A 17,678-nucleotide genomic window follows, 5' to 3' on the forward strand; every position below is an offset into this window, starting at 1 on the left:
ATGGTACAGACACTTTGGAACAGACAGTTTGGTGGTATCTCACAAAACTCAACATATTCTTACAATACAAGTATGCTCATGCTCCTTGGTATTTACCCAGAGGAGTTGAAAATTTATGTCCATACAAAAAACTGGCACATGAATATTTATAGCAGCCTTATTCCTAACTGGCAAAACTTGGAAGCAACCAAGATGTCCTTCAATAGGTGAATGGATAAATTATGGTACATCTTGACAATAGAATATTATTCATTATTCAATAGCACATTATTATCCAATGAATATTATTCAAAAGAATACTATTCATTATTCAAATGAGCTATCAAGCCATGAAAAGACATGGAGGAACCTTAAGTGTATATTTCTAAGTCAAAGAAGCCAATCTGCAAAGGTTCCATATGGTATGATTCCAACTACATGACATTCTAGAAAAGGCAAAACCATGGAGACAGAAAAAAAATAAGATACAAAGTAGAATTAACGACATTGATGGTAAGAATTCAAGTGACTCTGATGCATGCTAAAAATGAGAACAACTGTAGCCATCTTAACTACTTACCTCTTGACTTTACCATAGTTCTCTTGACGGTAGTCTCCTTGCTGAATTAACTGTTTTGTGTCTGCTAATTCTAAGGCCAAACGTTGACATCTAATTTGAAGCTCAGAGTAGTTTCTGCGATCTTCCTCATAAGTCTATAAATAAAAACAATAATAAGGCATTTCAAACCAAACGTACTTGACCAAATTCTGTACTGAATTCTTCTGTTAAGCTGTGCATATCTTTGTAATTTTAAAAAATCCTCAATTTTTTTATTTAGTAATGTTTCCCTACTCAAAGACAGGTAATCTTAAACTCACTGAGAAGTCTGTAAATTCATTTGTTTAAAACTTGAGCTCTGTTTTTTCAAGAAAAAATAGGTCAACTATGCTTTGGTTAATAGAATAATACATAAAATGACTACTAATGTTAAGGATGTTTTCAACATTTACTGAGTTACTATCAGATGCTAAGGACACAGAAGTGAATAAAACACTGACCCTGCTCTTGAGGAGTTTACAACGAGAGACAAAGAGCCACATGAACATCAAACATTCACAATGAAAAATAGTTACTGAAGAGATTAACCACGCATTTTCAGTTGTGGTATTCAGAAAAAAAGGAGTTTTGTGGCACTTGGAACCTATTTCTACATTGATCTTCCTTGTACTCATCAGACTGGTAGAAAGGGACTGCAGAGATGTGGAAGAGGGGTAGAAGTGAAAACCTTAAAAGCACACCTGGCCCTGCTTACTACAAGCCTCGTTTCTCGCCATTTCTCATAATCATACTTCACCTCCAACCCTAATAAAGATCTGAGGTTCTCTGAACACACTACACTTCCTCTAACCCAGCGGTCCCCAACCTTTTTGGCAGCAGGGACCAGTTTCGTGGAAGACAATTCTTCCATGGATTGGGGCTGCGGGGGTGGGGGATGGGGGGGCAGTTGGTTCAGGCAGTAAAGCGAGTGATGGGGAGCGATGACGAGTGGCAGATGAAACTTCGCCTGCTCACCTGCTCACGTGCTGCTCACCTCCAGCTGTGCGGCCCAGTTCCTAACAAGCCGTGGCCCGGTAGCGGTCCGTGGCCTGGTAGCGGTCCGTGGCCCGTAGGTTGGGGACCCCTGCTCTAATCTGTTTGCACTGCCTGAATAGCTGAATACTGTCAATACTCCTTTAGAGTATTGATCTTAGTGTATCACCAAATTCGTTTTTTTACATCAGAGTGTAAACATCTCAAGGGCATGGACTTTGTCTTGCTCACCATTGGATCTCCATCACTTTACACAGGACTTGGTATAGAGTAAGAATGAAATACTTTTCAATAAATCAATGAAGAAATGCAGGAATATGGGAATGGGGAGGAGAAGCAGGACACAGAGACGGAGTTCCCACTTCTTTTCCCACTTTGAGCTCATCAGATCTTGCAAGCAGTCATCAACTCCACCCCCAGAACCTGTCACGGGAAATACATCCTGTCCCAAGTCATTCTTTTTTAAGGAGCTGATGAGCTCAGTGTGGTCAGATTCAGTCCACAAATACTGACCGAACTATTTCTAAGTGACAGGTCCTGGGCTAGACACTGTAGATACAAAGATAAGTAAGACTGTTTTTGTCCCCTTTAAACTATTAGACATGACTTTGAAATGTTAGCTCCCACATTTCTATCAAAAGGCTGTTTGAAAAATGTAATAATGGAAAAACTATACTGGCTGTGCTTTGCTTTGGTACATACTATGTTCTTCTGCACTGATGTTCTCCATGAGAATGAAATGCTACTATGTGGTATTTATTAGAGGATCATAGCTGAGGATACTCTATCATCTCCCCAAAGAATCATCACACACGTCATTTCTGACTTAAGTCCCAGAAGATGCTTTAGTTCCCCTGAAGAATGCTTTTATCCTTCTAAACACTACTAATCATGTAACTGTTTTGGGAGAGTGTATAGTGTTATAGTTAGGATGGAAAGCTCCAGAATTCAACTGTCCGGAACTGAATTACCTGCAGTAACACTTCGAGCAGGTTTACATCTCAGCACTTGATTGTCCTCATCTACGTCATCTACCCTGTAGAGTTGTTGTGAAGATTATATCAAGTAATACATGAAAAGTGCTTATAAAAATGCTTAGCACATAGTAAATGATCATGAACTATAAATTAATATCATCACAATGCTTTTCCTTTGCTTTGGCTCCTAGGGAGATTATAGCCAAATTGATAGCTCGACCTTAATAATTGCACAAAGACTGGGACAGACTCCTGAGGAATATAAACATTTAAAGGGTGAGGAAAGGACAAAGAGCCCTAGGAACCCGAGGGAGTATTCACAGAAACAGAGGGTGAACCAGGGGTGTGTGGCAGGGACAACCGTAGAAGAGCTACTCTGAGGAGACAAGACTGTCAGGGGTACTAATTACTACTGAGAAGAGACCCATAAACAAATCCATTAAATCTTCAGGGATGGGGACAGAAAGTAGACTGCCAGGGGCTAAAGCAAATATATCTGAATATACAATATGTCCTTTTTCGTGTTATGATACATGCATTCTCTTGCTTAATACTTAACTTTATGATGGAGCAAAGTATTATCCTCATTTTTACAGTTGAGGAAACTAGGCTTGGAGAGGATAAAAGTCTCAGAGCTCATGAACAGTGTGGTAAGGACTCCAATCTAAATTTGTCAAACACCCGAACTGTAGGCAATTCTCTCCTTAGTTTAAGAGTGCAGAAAGTGAAGTAGCTAGAGAAGAAAATAGAGATAAATGAAGGTTTCAAAAGATGGAACAAGCTTGGACATGTTAAAATATCGATGGGAAAGAACAGCAAAAGAGGTACTGATGCTGGAGAAAATGGGCATGGTCGGGGGGCAGAGCAGTAAAGCCCCTAAGAAGGCTCAGGGTGTGGGCTCCATCTTCACTGTGAAGACTTGTCTTAGACCAGCAGCCATGCTCATATCATGGCAGGCTTTTCTCCAGCTGATACAGTGTTAAAAACTTGAATTTGGATGTCCTCAGGTAGCTCTTATCAATGCCCTACAAGTCACAGAATACTCCTTACCCTACTGCTTCACCTATTTTCTACTATCACTTGGTTTCTAAAGGCATATGACTTTCCACTCCTTGAAAGGCTCTTCCCACTATAAACAGTAAGAACAAACAAACAAAACCGAACGAGTGCAGATGTAAATATGCTTATGGCAAGAAACTGTGGGAGTTCTCATCTGAGGATTTCCATTTTCTCTGTGCAATGAAATACCAAGTCATTTGCTGAGAGGGAGAAGGAAAGTGGAAAGCTGGAGATGTGAGGAGAGTGGTGAATGCCTAAAATAACTGCTGTGAAAAATGAGAGAACTAGAAAAAATAGAATTACAGCACAATTGTGTGGGCCCGTTCGAAGTCGGTAACAATAAACTTACAGCCTTGTTACTGCCTCTGTGATTTTCTCCAGTAGCCCTCATGTAGAAAAATAAAGAGTTGAGATTCTGTCAGGCAGGTTCGATAAAAAGACAGGGAGGAATTCGACAACACTGACAAGAGAAAGGTTTAAGACTGATAACATGATGAAGAGGGAAGAAAAGACATTTAGGAAGATATAGATAAAAAAAAAATTATATGGATTGGCAATTCTGCTAAAGATAGGTTGAAAGCAGTTGATTGAAAAACGTGGAAATATAGGAAGTAGTATGTTCAGTGGTCAGCCTGAATTGATAACTTCAGAAGTAAATCAGTTCTGGGAGACAAGGAACAGAACGCGGGCCATGAACCTGAGTGCTAAAGAAAAGAAGAGGTAATCATTCAGAATGAGAAGATCAATGACGTGCAAGGCCAAGGTCGTGGATGAATCTCAAGAAGTAACCCAGGCAGCAGCTAAGGTAGAAAGGAAGACTAAATCTAGACCGCGGGTTCCACTGAGTAAAAAACAATGTCCCAGTGGTCTGCAAATGAAGAAGGTTATAGAGTAGGGCATCTAGATGAAATGAATGCCCCCTCAAAGGTAGGGGTTTATGTGAGTGTGGAAGTGCCAAAATCTAAGATCTAGAGAGGACATCAATACCTTGCCCTGAAATATACAGGGTATAAACTTCTGGAGCAGAGAGCAATTCCATAGGAGATATGCGTATGTGTGTATTTATTATATTGTACATGCATATGTCTGTAACATAGTATATATGTGTGGGTGTGAATATATATATATATATATATATATTCATTCTTTAAATATAAACATTATATGACCAAGTATAAGCAGAAGTTCAATACAGGAATGTACATATCCTACCAAATCTTCTAAGACTTTTCAACTGAAAAACTTCCCCTTAAATAAAATGATTACCCTTATATTTCGAAAAAAATAATCTGCTTCACTTACTATTAGCAAATAAAATACATTAAGGCATAGCTTTGGAAAAAAAATAAAAAATAAAAAATGAATCAAACCCATGACTGTGTAGAACTTTAAGGCTAAGGCTAAAGATGGTAGAGAAGACTACTTCGTATTACTCCTATGTATTCTTCCTGACCCGAACTCAGCAATACCTTCTGTGGGAAGACTCCAAGCCCCAAATCTGAGTTAGATGTCTGTCTTACATTTTTCCACAGCACCTGGTTCTTACCTCATCAGAAAACACATCACATGTGCTGTGAGCAGCCATTACTTGCCTCTCACATCAAAGGAAAAACTAAAGGAAATTTTCTATAATTCTAGTACCTAGTACTCTGCCTATTACATAGAAAGTATATAATTAATGTTTCTGGAAAAGAAGGAGCAAAAGAGGATATTAAATAGACTGAAACCAAAGAAGGAAAAAGCTTAATCTTTTCAAACATAAAGAAAGAGAACACAAAATTTCCAATCACCAGCCATTTCTAACAGAAAATTTCTACATAAGAAGTAAATAGGTTTGGTTAACAGCAAGTCTCAATGTCCTTTTTGAATAAAGAAAAAAAACTGCATAGGGATAATGACAATTAAGTCACTGAGATTTCAACTGTTTGCCAGTTTTCTACACATCTAGAATGGAACTGACTTTGATTGCCAGAGTTAATGTCATCTTTTCCATCTCCTAAATTATTCATAAGAGGAAATAATAGAAGGCTATCTCTAGCCTGAAAAAAGTAAATCTGTTATTGTAGTTGCAAGTTTTCTTGTCTTGTCTGTAATCCTCGGTTTTCCTGATACGCACCCTGAAGCTCCTTGAAGACCTGCCTTATCTCTGGTTACAGCCAGTAACCCTCACATAGTAGTTAACGCTGGAAATGTTTGTGGTGTCAACTGTCGAAATATAAAGGGACTATACAGCACTAGCATTTAAAATAACCAGCTCAAGATGTAGCAAAAGTGACTTTAAAAATTAAGGATTAATAAATCATCAGTTTTCCAACTGAAATTAAAGAATATTATCATAAATCTGCAAATAAAACACCTCAGTTGAAACAATGATATCAATGCAACATATAAGCAGAATTTTCTCAAAGATTTTGAGAAAAGCAGCTTGAAAGGGGCTTCTATTTCTCAGTCTGGGTGGTGGTTAAATGGGTGTGTTCACTTTGTGAAAAGTCAATTAAAATTTCTTTACAACACAAACGTTTTAAAAAAGTAAGACAAGAGGCTTCAACCAGGAAAACGCTAACTGGGGAGAAGTTCTGCAGGGATCCTGGTCTTAGGAATGGAAAGGGGGACATGCAAGGGTCACACTGAAGGGGAAAAGGGCTGAGCAGGATGGAAGGGGGTAATAAAGAGACACTCAGTTTTTTACTCTATATATTTCTCTACTGTTTGATATAAAAACTGAAAAAATTATATTATACAGTGTTTTGGCAAAGTTATCAACTATTAGGCCTTTTATATTTAAAATGAGATGTCTTCTCTCCCCCATCCCCCTGCAAGGCTCTTATTTCCAAACACCACCAGCTGAGCGTTTCACAGTTACAGAATTTCAGAGATGAAAGATAGACTGGAGATAATCTATTACTAACTTCTTATTTCCATGACAAGAACATTAAGGCCTAGGGGGGTTAAGTGATTTGTCCTTAAGTGTGGCACTTCCACACTCACATAAACCTCTGGATTCCAGAGCTAGCAGAGATAGAGCTAGAATTTAGGTTCTTGAACTCATAAATAGTTCATTCCTTTCTTAATTTCAAGTTTCTGTTTTTTAAAGATTCTATTCCATGGAACCTATAAAACCACTGATTGGAAGTTAATATTATTTACTGCTCAAATCCAGAGTGTTAGAAAAACTTATTGCAAATTTTACAGGTTCAAATATGGCACATGCATAATTCATATTTAAATTTGGACTCCCCTCCTTTAAAACAATTACTACAATTATTCCTTAAATATATATTTAAAAAATAATTTGACAAAATAACATCGAACCTAAATGTTTTCTACAAAAAGTAAGAATGTATTCAAAGATTCAATAGGCACATTTTAAACAGCTGCTGTATAAACCCAAAAGCAATTACTTTAGATACAATTTCTAAGCATCATTTAAATCATCTGTCTCTCACACCATGTAACTGAGAAGAGAGTGGTAACCTATGTTTCAAAATAAATCTTTAATAAATGAAGTGATCTCCTGCCTGGGGAGAGACAGAGCAGCTAAGAAAATTAGAAATGGGAAATAGTGTCATTTATCTTATGGTCAATGGTTCAGATCAGAAGCAGTTTACGTTGGATAGCAGTTTAGTGAATGAGAAGAAATGTCTTGATTAGCTATTCTGAGAAAATGAGAATTCACTCCTCAGAACTCTTACAAGTTTCACATTGCCTATAATCTACTCCAAGCAACTAAATACTGAAAAGAACAAGAAACCTAATTAATCTTTGATTGTTAAAGACTGTTTCTTTAAGAAACAACAGTCTGTTTGCTCCCAGAGACTACTTTTTTGTTGTTGTTAAGATCCTCAAGAAATGTATTATTTAAGAAAAAATTCTGGACTTCTTCTAAGGTCTTAAGGAAAAAAAGACAAAACTGAAGAACTGAAAGTCTACTCTGGGTTAAAAAGAAAACATGAACATTTAAATATTTTATATTACATGATAATCTTCAATATCTTTTCAATAAATGTGAACTCAAACATAAAAGTTGAAGCTTTTCTAAAAGGAAAAATTTTAAACAATAATGAAGAAAGAGATGAGAGATGAAGAAAGGTAACTTTCATCAAGCGTTGTGGACATCAGATTAAGATAGAGACATGGGGTCAAATCTGTCTCTGCTACTAACTGCCCCAGCAAGCCAAGGTCTCCGGACCCTCTCTTTTTTTGGCCACACTGGGTGGCTTGTGGGATCTTAGTTCCCCAACCATGGATTGAACCCAGGCCCAAGACAGTGAAAGCATCAAGCCCTAACCACTGGACCGCCAGGGAATTCCCAAGGTCTCTGGATCTTAACTGCTGCCTCTGCAAAGTGAGGACACTAATTCACCAACTCATTTTATGTGCCTACTATTGTACTAAACATTGTATGACTATTATTCATAACTAGCTCATGGATCTAGCAGAACCCTCCATTGCTAAACCATATGTTGATCTGTTGAGAGGCAACTTTTATAGCCAACGTTTTATTCGGCAAACTACAAGAACAAATTTGAAGTACTGGCCTTTCAACAGGTATTGACCCAAATATGACTGAACCAAAAATATTTAAATCTTAACATTTTAAAATAGACCAAGTGGCTAAATTATCTTTAAAATCTCCCTTACAATTCAAAGAAGTTAATTAAGTATATCAATGCAAAAAGGTATGGTTTCCCATGCCTTTTAAGTGATTTAGATAAGCATTAAAAGTATTAATAAGTGTGGGTAGAAAGAATAAAAAATTAAGTTGATTCACCAGTTTACGGTCAGGTTCAAATCATTTTTTTTTAGCTCTTTTTTTTTGCGGTACGCGGGCCTCTCACTGCCATGGCCACTGCCGTGGCCTCTCCTGTTGCAGAGCACAGGCTCCGGACGCGCAGGCTCAGCGGCCATGGCTCACGGGCCCAGCCGCTCTGCGGCATGTGGGATCCTCCCGGACGGGGGCACGAACCCGCGACCCCTGAATTGGCAGGCGGATTCTCAACCACTGCGCCACCAGGGAAGCCCTTTTTTAGCTCTTGAAGCAAATGAGGATGTATGGTGCAACAACAGGTGACTCATTCATGGCAAAAGAAAGTCATTTTTGTTTTACAAGTAAATTACTGTAATTATTTAAAATACTTCAACAGTTTAAACATACACAAACAATTTTATAAATTTTTATAAGTTTTATAAATGAAAAGATATATATTATGGAATTATCATTACATACTGGTAAGTTTAAGAGCAAGAATTTCATATTTTTTTATCTCTTTCTTCCCTCTCTTCCTCTTTGACTCCCATCCACATCCCCAGGTAACTCACGTTAAATAACATGTATCTTTCCCTATTCTTCTCCATGTTCATATACTCACGAACACACACAACACAAATGGGAGGATGGATACCTGGTGTAAATCCTAAATCAACTGATATGCTCTAATTCATTCTTGTCAATGATTGCACAATATTCCAGGGTGTACACTGTACGTGGTTTATGCAAACGTTTCCTTGTTGTGTTGACAGGCATTTATGGTTACATACTAGTATTTTACTCTATGGGACAGAGTCCCAGCACTGGGGTTGCTGTGTTGAAGAACGCTTATTTTCCATTTTAACTGATGTTGTCAGATGTCTTTCCAAAAGGCTATGGCAGTTCACTTTTCCATCAGTAACATTTGTATCTTTTTCCTTATATCTACACAGATATCAGACCTTTTCCATTTTTGCCAACCTGAGTTCTCACTGTTACTTTAATTGTATTTCCCAAAATGCTAGCTAGTTTGAGCACCTGGACATTTGGATTTGCACTTTTTGTGAAATGCCTATTATAGTCTTTGCCCATTTTTCCATTGGGTTGTCTATTTCTTGTTAATTTCTAAGAGCTAGAAATAGTGCTGATACTAACTTTTGATCATCTGCATTCCAATTTTTGTCCCAAATGGGTACTTTAAATATTAAACTTTGCCTGTGGTTTCCTTTTTGTCTTTTTCTTTTAAAGCTTTTTGTTTCTCTGTCTTGGCTAAGATTACCCCAACCTCTAGAACAGCACTGCCCAATAGAACTTTCCGCAATGGTGAAAATGTTCTATATCTGTACCATCCAATATAGTAGTCACTAACTACCTGTATGGCTAGTAAGACTGAGGAACGGAATTTTAATTAATTTAAATGTAAACACGTGGCCACTATATTGGACAACTCAGTCCAGAACTTAGCTACTCACAGTGTAGTCCATGAACTGGCTCAGGCCAGGAGCACTAATACAGTCCGGGAGATGTGCCAACAGTGAACAGTCTCAGGCCCCATCCCAGAACTACTGTGTCAGTTTTCATCTTAACAAGATCCCCAGGTGACTCGTATTTACATTAAAGTTTGAGAAGCACTGCTAATAATCATCTAAATTAGGAAGTCTCAAAACTTCTTTGGGCCATGGACCCCACTGGCAATCTGGTAATACTTGTGAACCCCTTCTGAGACTGAAGTCTCTAAAATCAAAAATTAAAATACACAGAATGGCAAAGGAAACAAATTACAGCTGACCCTTGAACAACAGGTTTGAACCGTGCAGGTCCACTTACATGCAGATGTTTTTCAATAATAAATACTACAGTAGCACACGATCCATGGTTGGTTGAATCCACAGATGCACAGTTGCTGATAGGGAGGGCTGACTACAAGTTATATGCAGATTTTTTCAACTGCGCAGAGGGTCGGCACCCCATGTTGTTCAGGGGTTAATTGTATACTGCAATAAAACTACTGAAATATTTTTTAAAGTTATACATGTCCTTTTTTATTAATGCACTAAAGATCAGATCCAGTGAGGGATCTTCAACTACACTGAAGTTGAAGTAGTGATGAGCATAATCTCTAAAGATACCTGCAATAACTACACTGTGATATGGAAATACCTGAATTCTAATGCTGACAGAGTCATCGGCAGTGACAGTCCTACTGTGGTTTTTGTATTTACCTGTAATTGAAGGAAATGCTAAATTTCAGTAAGAAATGAAAATAATGTTTTCCCCATTCCACCTGGAGGCTCGTGGACCCTGAGTTAAGAATCTGCATGATTACTGAAGTAATGGCCTAGATTTCCTTCTAAAAATTTTAATCCAACTGGAATTAATATGTGTATATGGTATGGAATGTGAGGACCAACTTTTTTTTTTAACGGATGAATAACATCCAGTTGTGCTAGGACCCTTATACTAAAAAAACACTCTTGGGACTTCCCTGGTGGCTCAGTGGTTAAGAGTCCACCTGCCAATGCAGGGAACACTGGTTTGAGCCCTGGTCCGGGGGGATCCCACATGCCACGGAGCAATGAAGCCCGTGCGCTACAACTACTGAGCCTGAGCTCTAGAGTCCGTGAGCCACAACTACTGAACCCATGTGCCACAACTACTGAGGCCTGCGTGCCTGGAGCCCGTGCTCCGCAACGGGAGAAGCCACCGCAATGAGAAGCTCGTGCACCGAAACGAAGAGTAGCCCCCGCTCACTGCAACTAGAGAAAGCCCGTGCGCAGCCAAAAATATAAATAAATAAATTTAATTTTAAAAAAACCCCAAACCAAACAAACAAAAAACACTCTTTTTCAACTGAATTGAACGACCACTATTGTGGTATATAATTAGACCTGTTTCTATACTTTGTTCTACTGATGTTTGTTTCTCTGCCAATATCACATTTAGTTGACCTCAGTAGTTTTGAAGTATATACTGGGATCTTGGTAGGCCCAGCATCTCAGCTTTCCCCACCTTTCACGTTTCTTCCCCCCACATTTTTCTTGGCAATTTCAGAACATTTGTTTTATTCACATAAACTAAAATCATTTATCCAATCCCAATCCTTGTATGGCATTTCTCTCCTCCACCAAAATATCAAACATAGAAAATAACAAAATTATTGGGATATAATTTAACTTATAATTTAACTTATAAATAAGTGCATTTATTATATATTTTATTTATAATATAAATATATAAATAACTGCATTTAATTAATATATTAACGGTATATATTAATATTAACATATGAACACACATAACAATATATATTTAGTATATATTAATATGTAGCATATATTAATAACAGTATATATTAATATATTATTGTATATAACAGTATATACTAATATATTAATAATAATATAGATAATATAAATGACTGCTTTTATTATATATTATTTATTCAGAATATAAATAATTGCATTTAATTAATATATTAACAGTGGAAAAATTGCTATTTTTATGACTTTGTCTCCTTTCTGAGATATAGTGCTTCCAGGTACAACAATAAGATTTAATCATTTTCTTCATATAAGTCCATTACTTTCCCCATGAATTAAGTATTTTCCCCCAAGTCCATCTCTAGCAGTTATTACTCTAAACCTAGAGAAATGTTATTGGTCAATTACACATTTATCCTGCATTCAGTCACAATATCAGATTTCTACATTAATTTTAGCTGGTTTTTAAACTAACAGAAAAAAAAATTTTAATCTCCTTTCAAATTTTTACATGGATAGTTTTTTTCTTCTTAGTGCATCTGCTAGGTCCCTCTAAGACCATGTTAGGTAATAATGAGCAACTCAGTCTGTGTCTGGTTCCTGATTTTTACAGAAAAAGGTTTTACTGTTTTGCCATTTAGGATAAAGTTTTTGTGGGCTTTTTTTAAGTAAATATTTTAAAGTCTCTTTATTTGGAATGGTCACTGAATTTTAACATCCTTTATCATTTAATGATACAATCACATGGTTATTCACCTTAAACTTGCTGATATAATGGATAATCCTTTCTGTCCTAGAATATACTTTACTTAGTCGTAAAGTATTATTCTTTTGATACAATGCTAGAATTCATTTTTGAACATTTAGTTTTTGCATCTTTAGTAATAAGTAAAATTAGCTGATAGATTTGTTTTGTTTTGCTTTTGTACTATCCTTCTCAGCGCTTTCCATCTTTTTCAATACTAGTTTCGTATAGTTTATTTAACTGGAATCAGCTGTGCTTATAGAAATCCACTGTAAACCTATCAGGGTAATCCATCTGTGAACCTGGTAACTTCATCAACAGTACATCTTTACTCACTCTGTAATACCTCTATGGTAATCGTTCTATTCAAGTTCTCCACTTCTGCTAATTTTAGTAATCTATATTTCGTTGGGACATTTTTTTCAGTTTTCAAGCTTTTCACAGAGCCACATGCAATATTAATGTCCAATAATTCCAAACTCCTTATTTTGACTGTTCTGTTTTCTTTCCTAAGATGACTACTAAATGTCTTTATTTTTCATCTTTCTCTTTAATAATAAAGGCACTTTAAGGCGATAGGTCTTCCTCTGGCCCAGCTTTAAATGTGTCTAAAAGATTTTGATATAGAATGTTCTCATTTTAATTGCTTTCTTGTTTTCACTTCCTCTATGATCTAAAAGATATGTTTCTCTTGTTTTTTGTTTCTTCTTTGATCTAAAAAATGTTTCCTAATTTCTAAACTTTTTCTGCTCACCTTTTAATTATCACTACTAAATTAGGATAAAAATAGGGACTACAAAATCTTCACTTAAAAATTTATTAATTTTACTATGTGGTCAAGTGTATACATGATAGTTCTGTCAACTTTTCACTGACATTTTATTTATTCATTTATTTATTTTTTGGCCACGCTGTGCAGCTGGTGGGATCTTAGTTCACCAACCAGGGATTGAACCAGGGCCCATGGCAGTGAAAGCACAGAGTCCTAACCATGGGACCGCCAGGGAATTCCCTTCATTGACATTTAAAAAAAAAGTTATTCCCTGGTCAAGGAATGTTAAGCTCTATACATAGCAACTAAATCAAAATTATTGATTGAATCTATTCTTCTAGCCCTGACTTATTTTTATGTCTATTAAGTCTATCCAGTTCTGTAGAAAGTACATTATAAACTTTCCCCCCATCATTACACTTTCATTAAGTTCTCCTTGTTTTTCTAAAACCCTTTTCTTTATAATTACTATGTTCCTTGATACGTAGAAGTTTATGTTTCTAAAATCACCTTTCATTATTGTTTTCTGTTACCGTTTTGTGGTTCTAATCTTATATTACTATTACATTCTTGTTCTTTTTTCATAACTGTTAGTCCATCCCTTTAATTTTCAATCTTTATCAATATGCATTAAGCATATTCCTTATAGATAAATAGAAATGAGTGTGGTTTTACAGTCAATATGGCAGTCTCTTTAAGTGGAATACTTTATTTTTCAGCTTCTGGAGGCAAAGGAGACTTTATCCACCTTATCTGGAGTGGGAGGGGCAGGGAGTCCTATAGATTTTTACAGGTTAAGCTCTGTCAACAATCTGTTCTGGTCTTGCTTAGGGCTTTCTCATACTGTGTCCAGGCTTTCACTCAGGCCAGGAGAGAAAAACCCCAAACATGGTAGCCTATTTCTAAGATGGCCTCTATCAATTTCTTCCCTTGTATATGGCAAGATATTCCCTGACTGAAGACTATTCCTTTTAATGCTCTGCTTGACTAAGAGAACATGATGATGTTGGTGGGACTTTAAAGTCCTAAGAAGACTTTCAGCTTTGGCCTGGGTTTCTTTATGCTTGAACACTTACTCTGGAGACCAACTGCTAGGTCCTGAGGCTGCCACGTTGAAGGATGCCTAAACTAGTCACATGGAGAAGCCAGCTGGAGAGTGATCTGGCCCCAAACATGTGAATGAAGACTTCCGATGACTCCAGCCTCAGACAGGTAAGAAATATCCAGCTGAGCCTATCAATATTCAGAGCTGTGACAGATAAAAATTAAGTCACGAAGTTTTTAGTGTGGTTTGTTATGCAGCAATACATAACTGGAACATTAGCTTTCCCAAAGCCCCAGACTTCAGTCAGGTCTAGCCACCTCCTAACCCTAATGTGAGCTTGGCTAAGAAGAGGCAGATCATTGGAATTGAAAAAAAAGGAAAAATGAAATGCATTTAGGGTGTCATCTCTTTCAAATATGCCTCAATAGCAAGGCTTATTCTTTCCGTAGTTTACATTGACTAGCTCATGTAACTTCAAAGTGTTACAATAAGTGGGAGTTTATTGAGGTTTGAGTTTGGCATGGCTATACCCAGTAGTATGATGACTCAATTTTGACACTATTTTTCTCTATTTGAGCTGTGAAACCTTTATTCATACAGTGACCCATGGTAACATCTGGCCATTATTTGGCTGAAATGCCTATTTTACATATCAAGTTGATGGCTGTTTTTAAAATTATTTTTTGTGCTGCTAATGCCATGACAAAATTAAATGCAGACATAGGCATGAACGTCATGGGAATAATACTCCAATATAAATTATTTATTCAGATGATCCAGCATATACAGCTATTAATTACTTTTTTATATAGATAAAGAAATTAAATCATAAAGTTAAAATGATTAAAAAAACCCCTCTTAGACACTCCAAATTATGTCTGTAGAATCTGGATTGAGATGTGTATAGCAAGAGAACAAAGTGTTCATAGTGTACCCAGATTGAAGCTACAGTACTTGGTAAGGTCCCTCATGAGTTGTTTTCCCTTCCCAAAATATGATGATATACCATCCTGGCTCCTAGGTTCAAAATTTCATCTCAAGACCTAATAATCCCCTCAAAATCTGTCCCTGAAATAAATTAACAATGTCACTGGATTTCTTTAAGATTATAAACACAGTGGCAGATGGAGAAAAAAAAAGGCCACATTACTCTTTAAAAATTTTTTCCTCTTACAGCCATGTATAAAACAATCAGCGAAAAGAGGCTTCTCCCCGATAACATCCTATTTTAAACTGCCTTCATTATAGCTTTCCCATGAACTGTTCCCTCCTCATGAAGTTTTATCTTTAAGTCATTTACATAATTTGTAAAAATACAACAAGTTTATAAAGAAGCAACAGGTTTTAGATGTATATGTAAGAAATGGGTTTTAGAACCTCCAAGTAGTAATACTACAGCTAGTGTTATTCTAATTATTATATTCGTGGATGTTATAAATACATTAAAATATTAATTATTATTAATTATTATTATAATATATAAAATATGAAATTTAATTAAGAATATAAAGTGTTTTTGTACCTCAATAAGTAAACAACAACAAAGGAGATTTGTGTTCATGGTCCATGAACCTGCCACATTAGAATCCTAGGTTATTTATTAAAATTGAGATTCTTAGGTCCGTCTCAAACCAAAACCAGAACCTATGAAAGTATCCAGGAATCTAAGTTTTAAGCAGAGCTTATTCAACTTAAATGTAATACAGAGAGGCAAAACTATTATTGTTTACTAATGAATTTGTCAGATACCCAAAAATAATTACAACTGATGAGTAGCATCATAACATGTATCTTATAAAGGAATTTTAAATTCATCAGTTGGGCAGGATAAAAAAGAAACTTCAGAAAACAAATAGTTAATAATGCTCTGAAATTAAAAAACCCGACTAACAAGTATGTATCATTAATGAAATACTTCATTTTCATTCAAATAAAATTAACAGGATTATTCATGTATGAATACTTAAGATGAGGCTCAAGGTAATTTTGCAGAATTTTTCTCAATAAATGTAACTATGTTTCCTAAACAAGGAAGTTCTCTTAAACAAAACACTATTCTTGCTTCCTAGTTACCGAAGTTCTCATAAGAGAAAAGTATTTCACCATTTCCTCATGAAACTTAATGGTTCTAAGTACAGACTCATTAATGCCCTATATAATATTGTTAACTTTTCTTTCTTTTGAAAAGAAACATTCTGAAATAACTCTACAATAGCACAACAGCTGCACATAGCTTAGCTACATGTACTGGACCAAAATTCTGACCTGTTACAGAGAGATTTCATAAATAGGAAATAAACGTATAACACTTATGAAAACACTAAGTACCATACACAAGCTCATGTATGAAATACAGCTCAAAATATGCTATAATTAGACTATGTTACTGATGCTTATAAAAAAACTCTCAACTTGAAGTAAAAGATGAGCCCTATTTTCCAGGGTTAGTATCCAGATATTATTTCCAAATAACTAAAGATGTGGAAAAAAATAATGAAAGAAAATTCCAGAAATCTACTAAAATTGGCACTTCAGGAAGAGCGACTTCTTTTTTAAAGGTCAAAAATCACATTTTATTACATTTCACGTAATAGATATTGAACAAATCAGTTTTTCACTTCATATCTGCCATGAACTAGCAGCTTATATGAATAAAGGCACAATTAACTGTGTACTTGTGGGGCTTTAACATCTCTGAATGCTTTTGTTAGGTGTAATTATGAAAATCAGTGTAATAACTGAGACACCTTTAATCTGAAGACTACATGTTTTGCCAGAAAAGTTTCAATTTTTAAAAATTCTATCTCCCAGTTATATATCTACTAAATTTTATTAAAAAAACATAGTATTTGATTGATTTAAGGCAATGGATATGAAATAAGGAATATAAATGAAAATAAGGTAACAATGTAACACTTTGGCCTCTAGGTCAAAAATGACAAGATGTTTTGAGTAGCCCAAAACCGGTTACAGAAATAAATGGATATATGCTGCCACCATGTGGTAAAAAAAAAAAAAAAAAAATTCAGTTCATTTTTGGAAAAGACAAAACTCAATCCAACAGTCTTAGTAAACCGGAAAGTTTGTTTTCCCAACTCCCAGTTTTAAAACTCAGAGACATAACTAAAAAATATCTTAGTTTCTCTTAGTAACCCACATGGAATTGCCATGATGCTGCCATTTTTGGGGCATTTATATTTGTTGGCTCTTGCCTCCTCTTTTTAAGTTTCCTATTAATTTACTACTTGTTCTATAAAATAGTAGTACCATCTTGTATTTGTCCTGAGTTTATCCCCTTGCAAGTCAATCCTCACCTTATGTGATTTTATGATTTTGTGATTCTATGAACTTCAATCACATTTTCCCCAGCTGTTGGTGTTCATCTGACACATACTAATCTTTGTATGTCCTCAGATAGTAAACTCAGCTGCCCAAATACCAGATCTTACTTTCCAAACTCTGAAATTTATGGCTATATTAGGAATTCAATAATCATTAATAGG

The 17,678-nt window shown here is 35.9% G+C and overlaps 1 protein-coding gene across 5 annotated transcripts in view; it reads right to left on the reverse strand.

The window, feature by feature from the left end:
* The window catches only part of PIBF1 (progesterone immunomodulatory binding factor 1), a 213,458-nt gene that overhangs the window by 168,074 nt on the left and 27,706 nt on the right, over positions 1-17,678 (reverse strand). For all 5 annotated transcript variants that reach the window (XR_003434692.1, XM_027116085.1, XM_027116086.1 and 2 more), the window contains one exon: positions 560-693. Coding sequence is in view for 4 of the 5 variants with exons in the window: in XM_027116085.1 (XP_026971886.1) it covers positions 560-693 (134 nt within the window). In the remaining variant the exon portion in view is untranslated. The remainder of the gene's footprint in view (positions 1-559; positions 694-17,678) is intronic.

This window comes from Aethalodelphis obliquidens, unplaced genomic scaffold, assembly GCF_003676395.1.
Source record: "Aethalodelphis obliquidens isolate GAN/ISIS:26980383/991018 unplaced genomic scaffold, ASM367639v1 scaffold15, whole genome shotgun sequence".
NCBI lineage: Eukaryota > Metazoa > Chordata > Mammalia > Artiodactyla > Delphinidae > Aethalodelphis > Aethalodelphis obliquidens.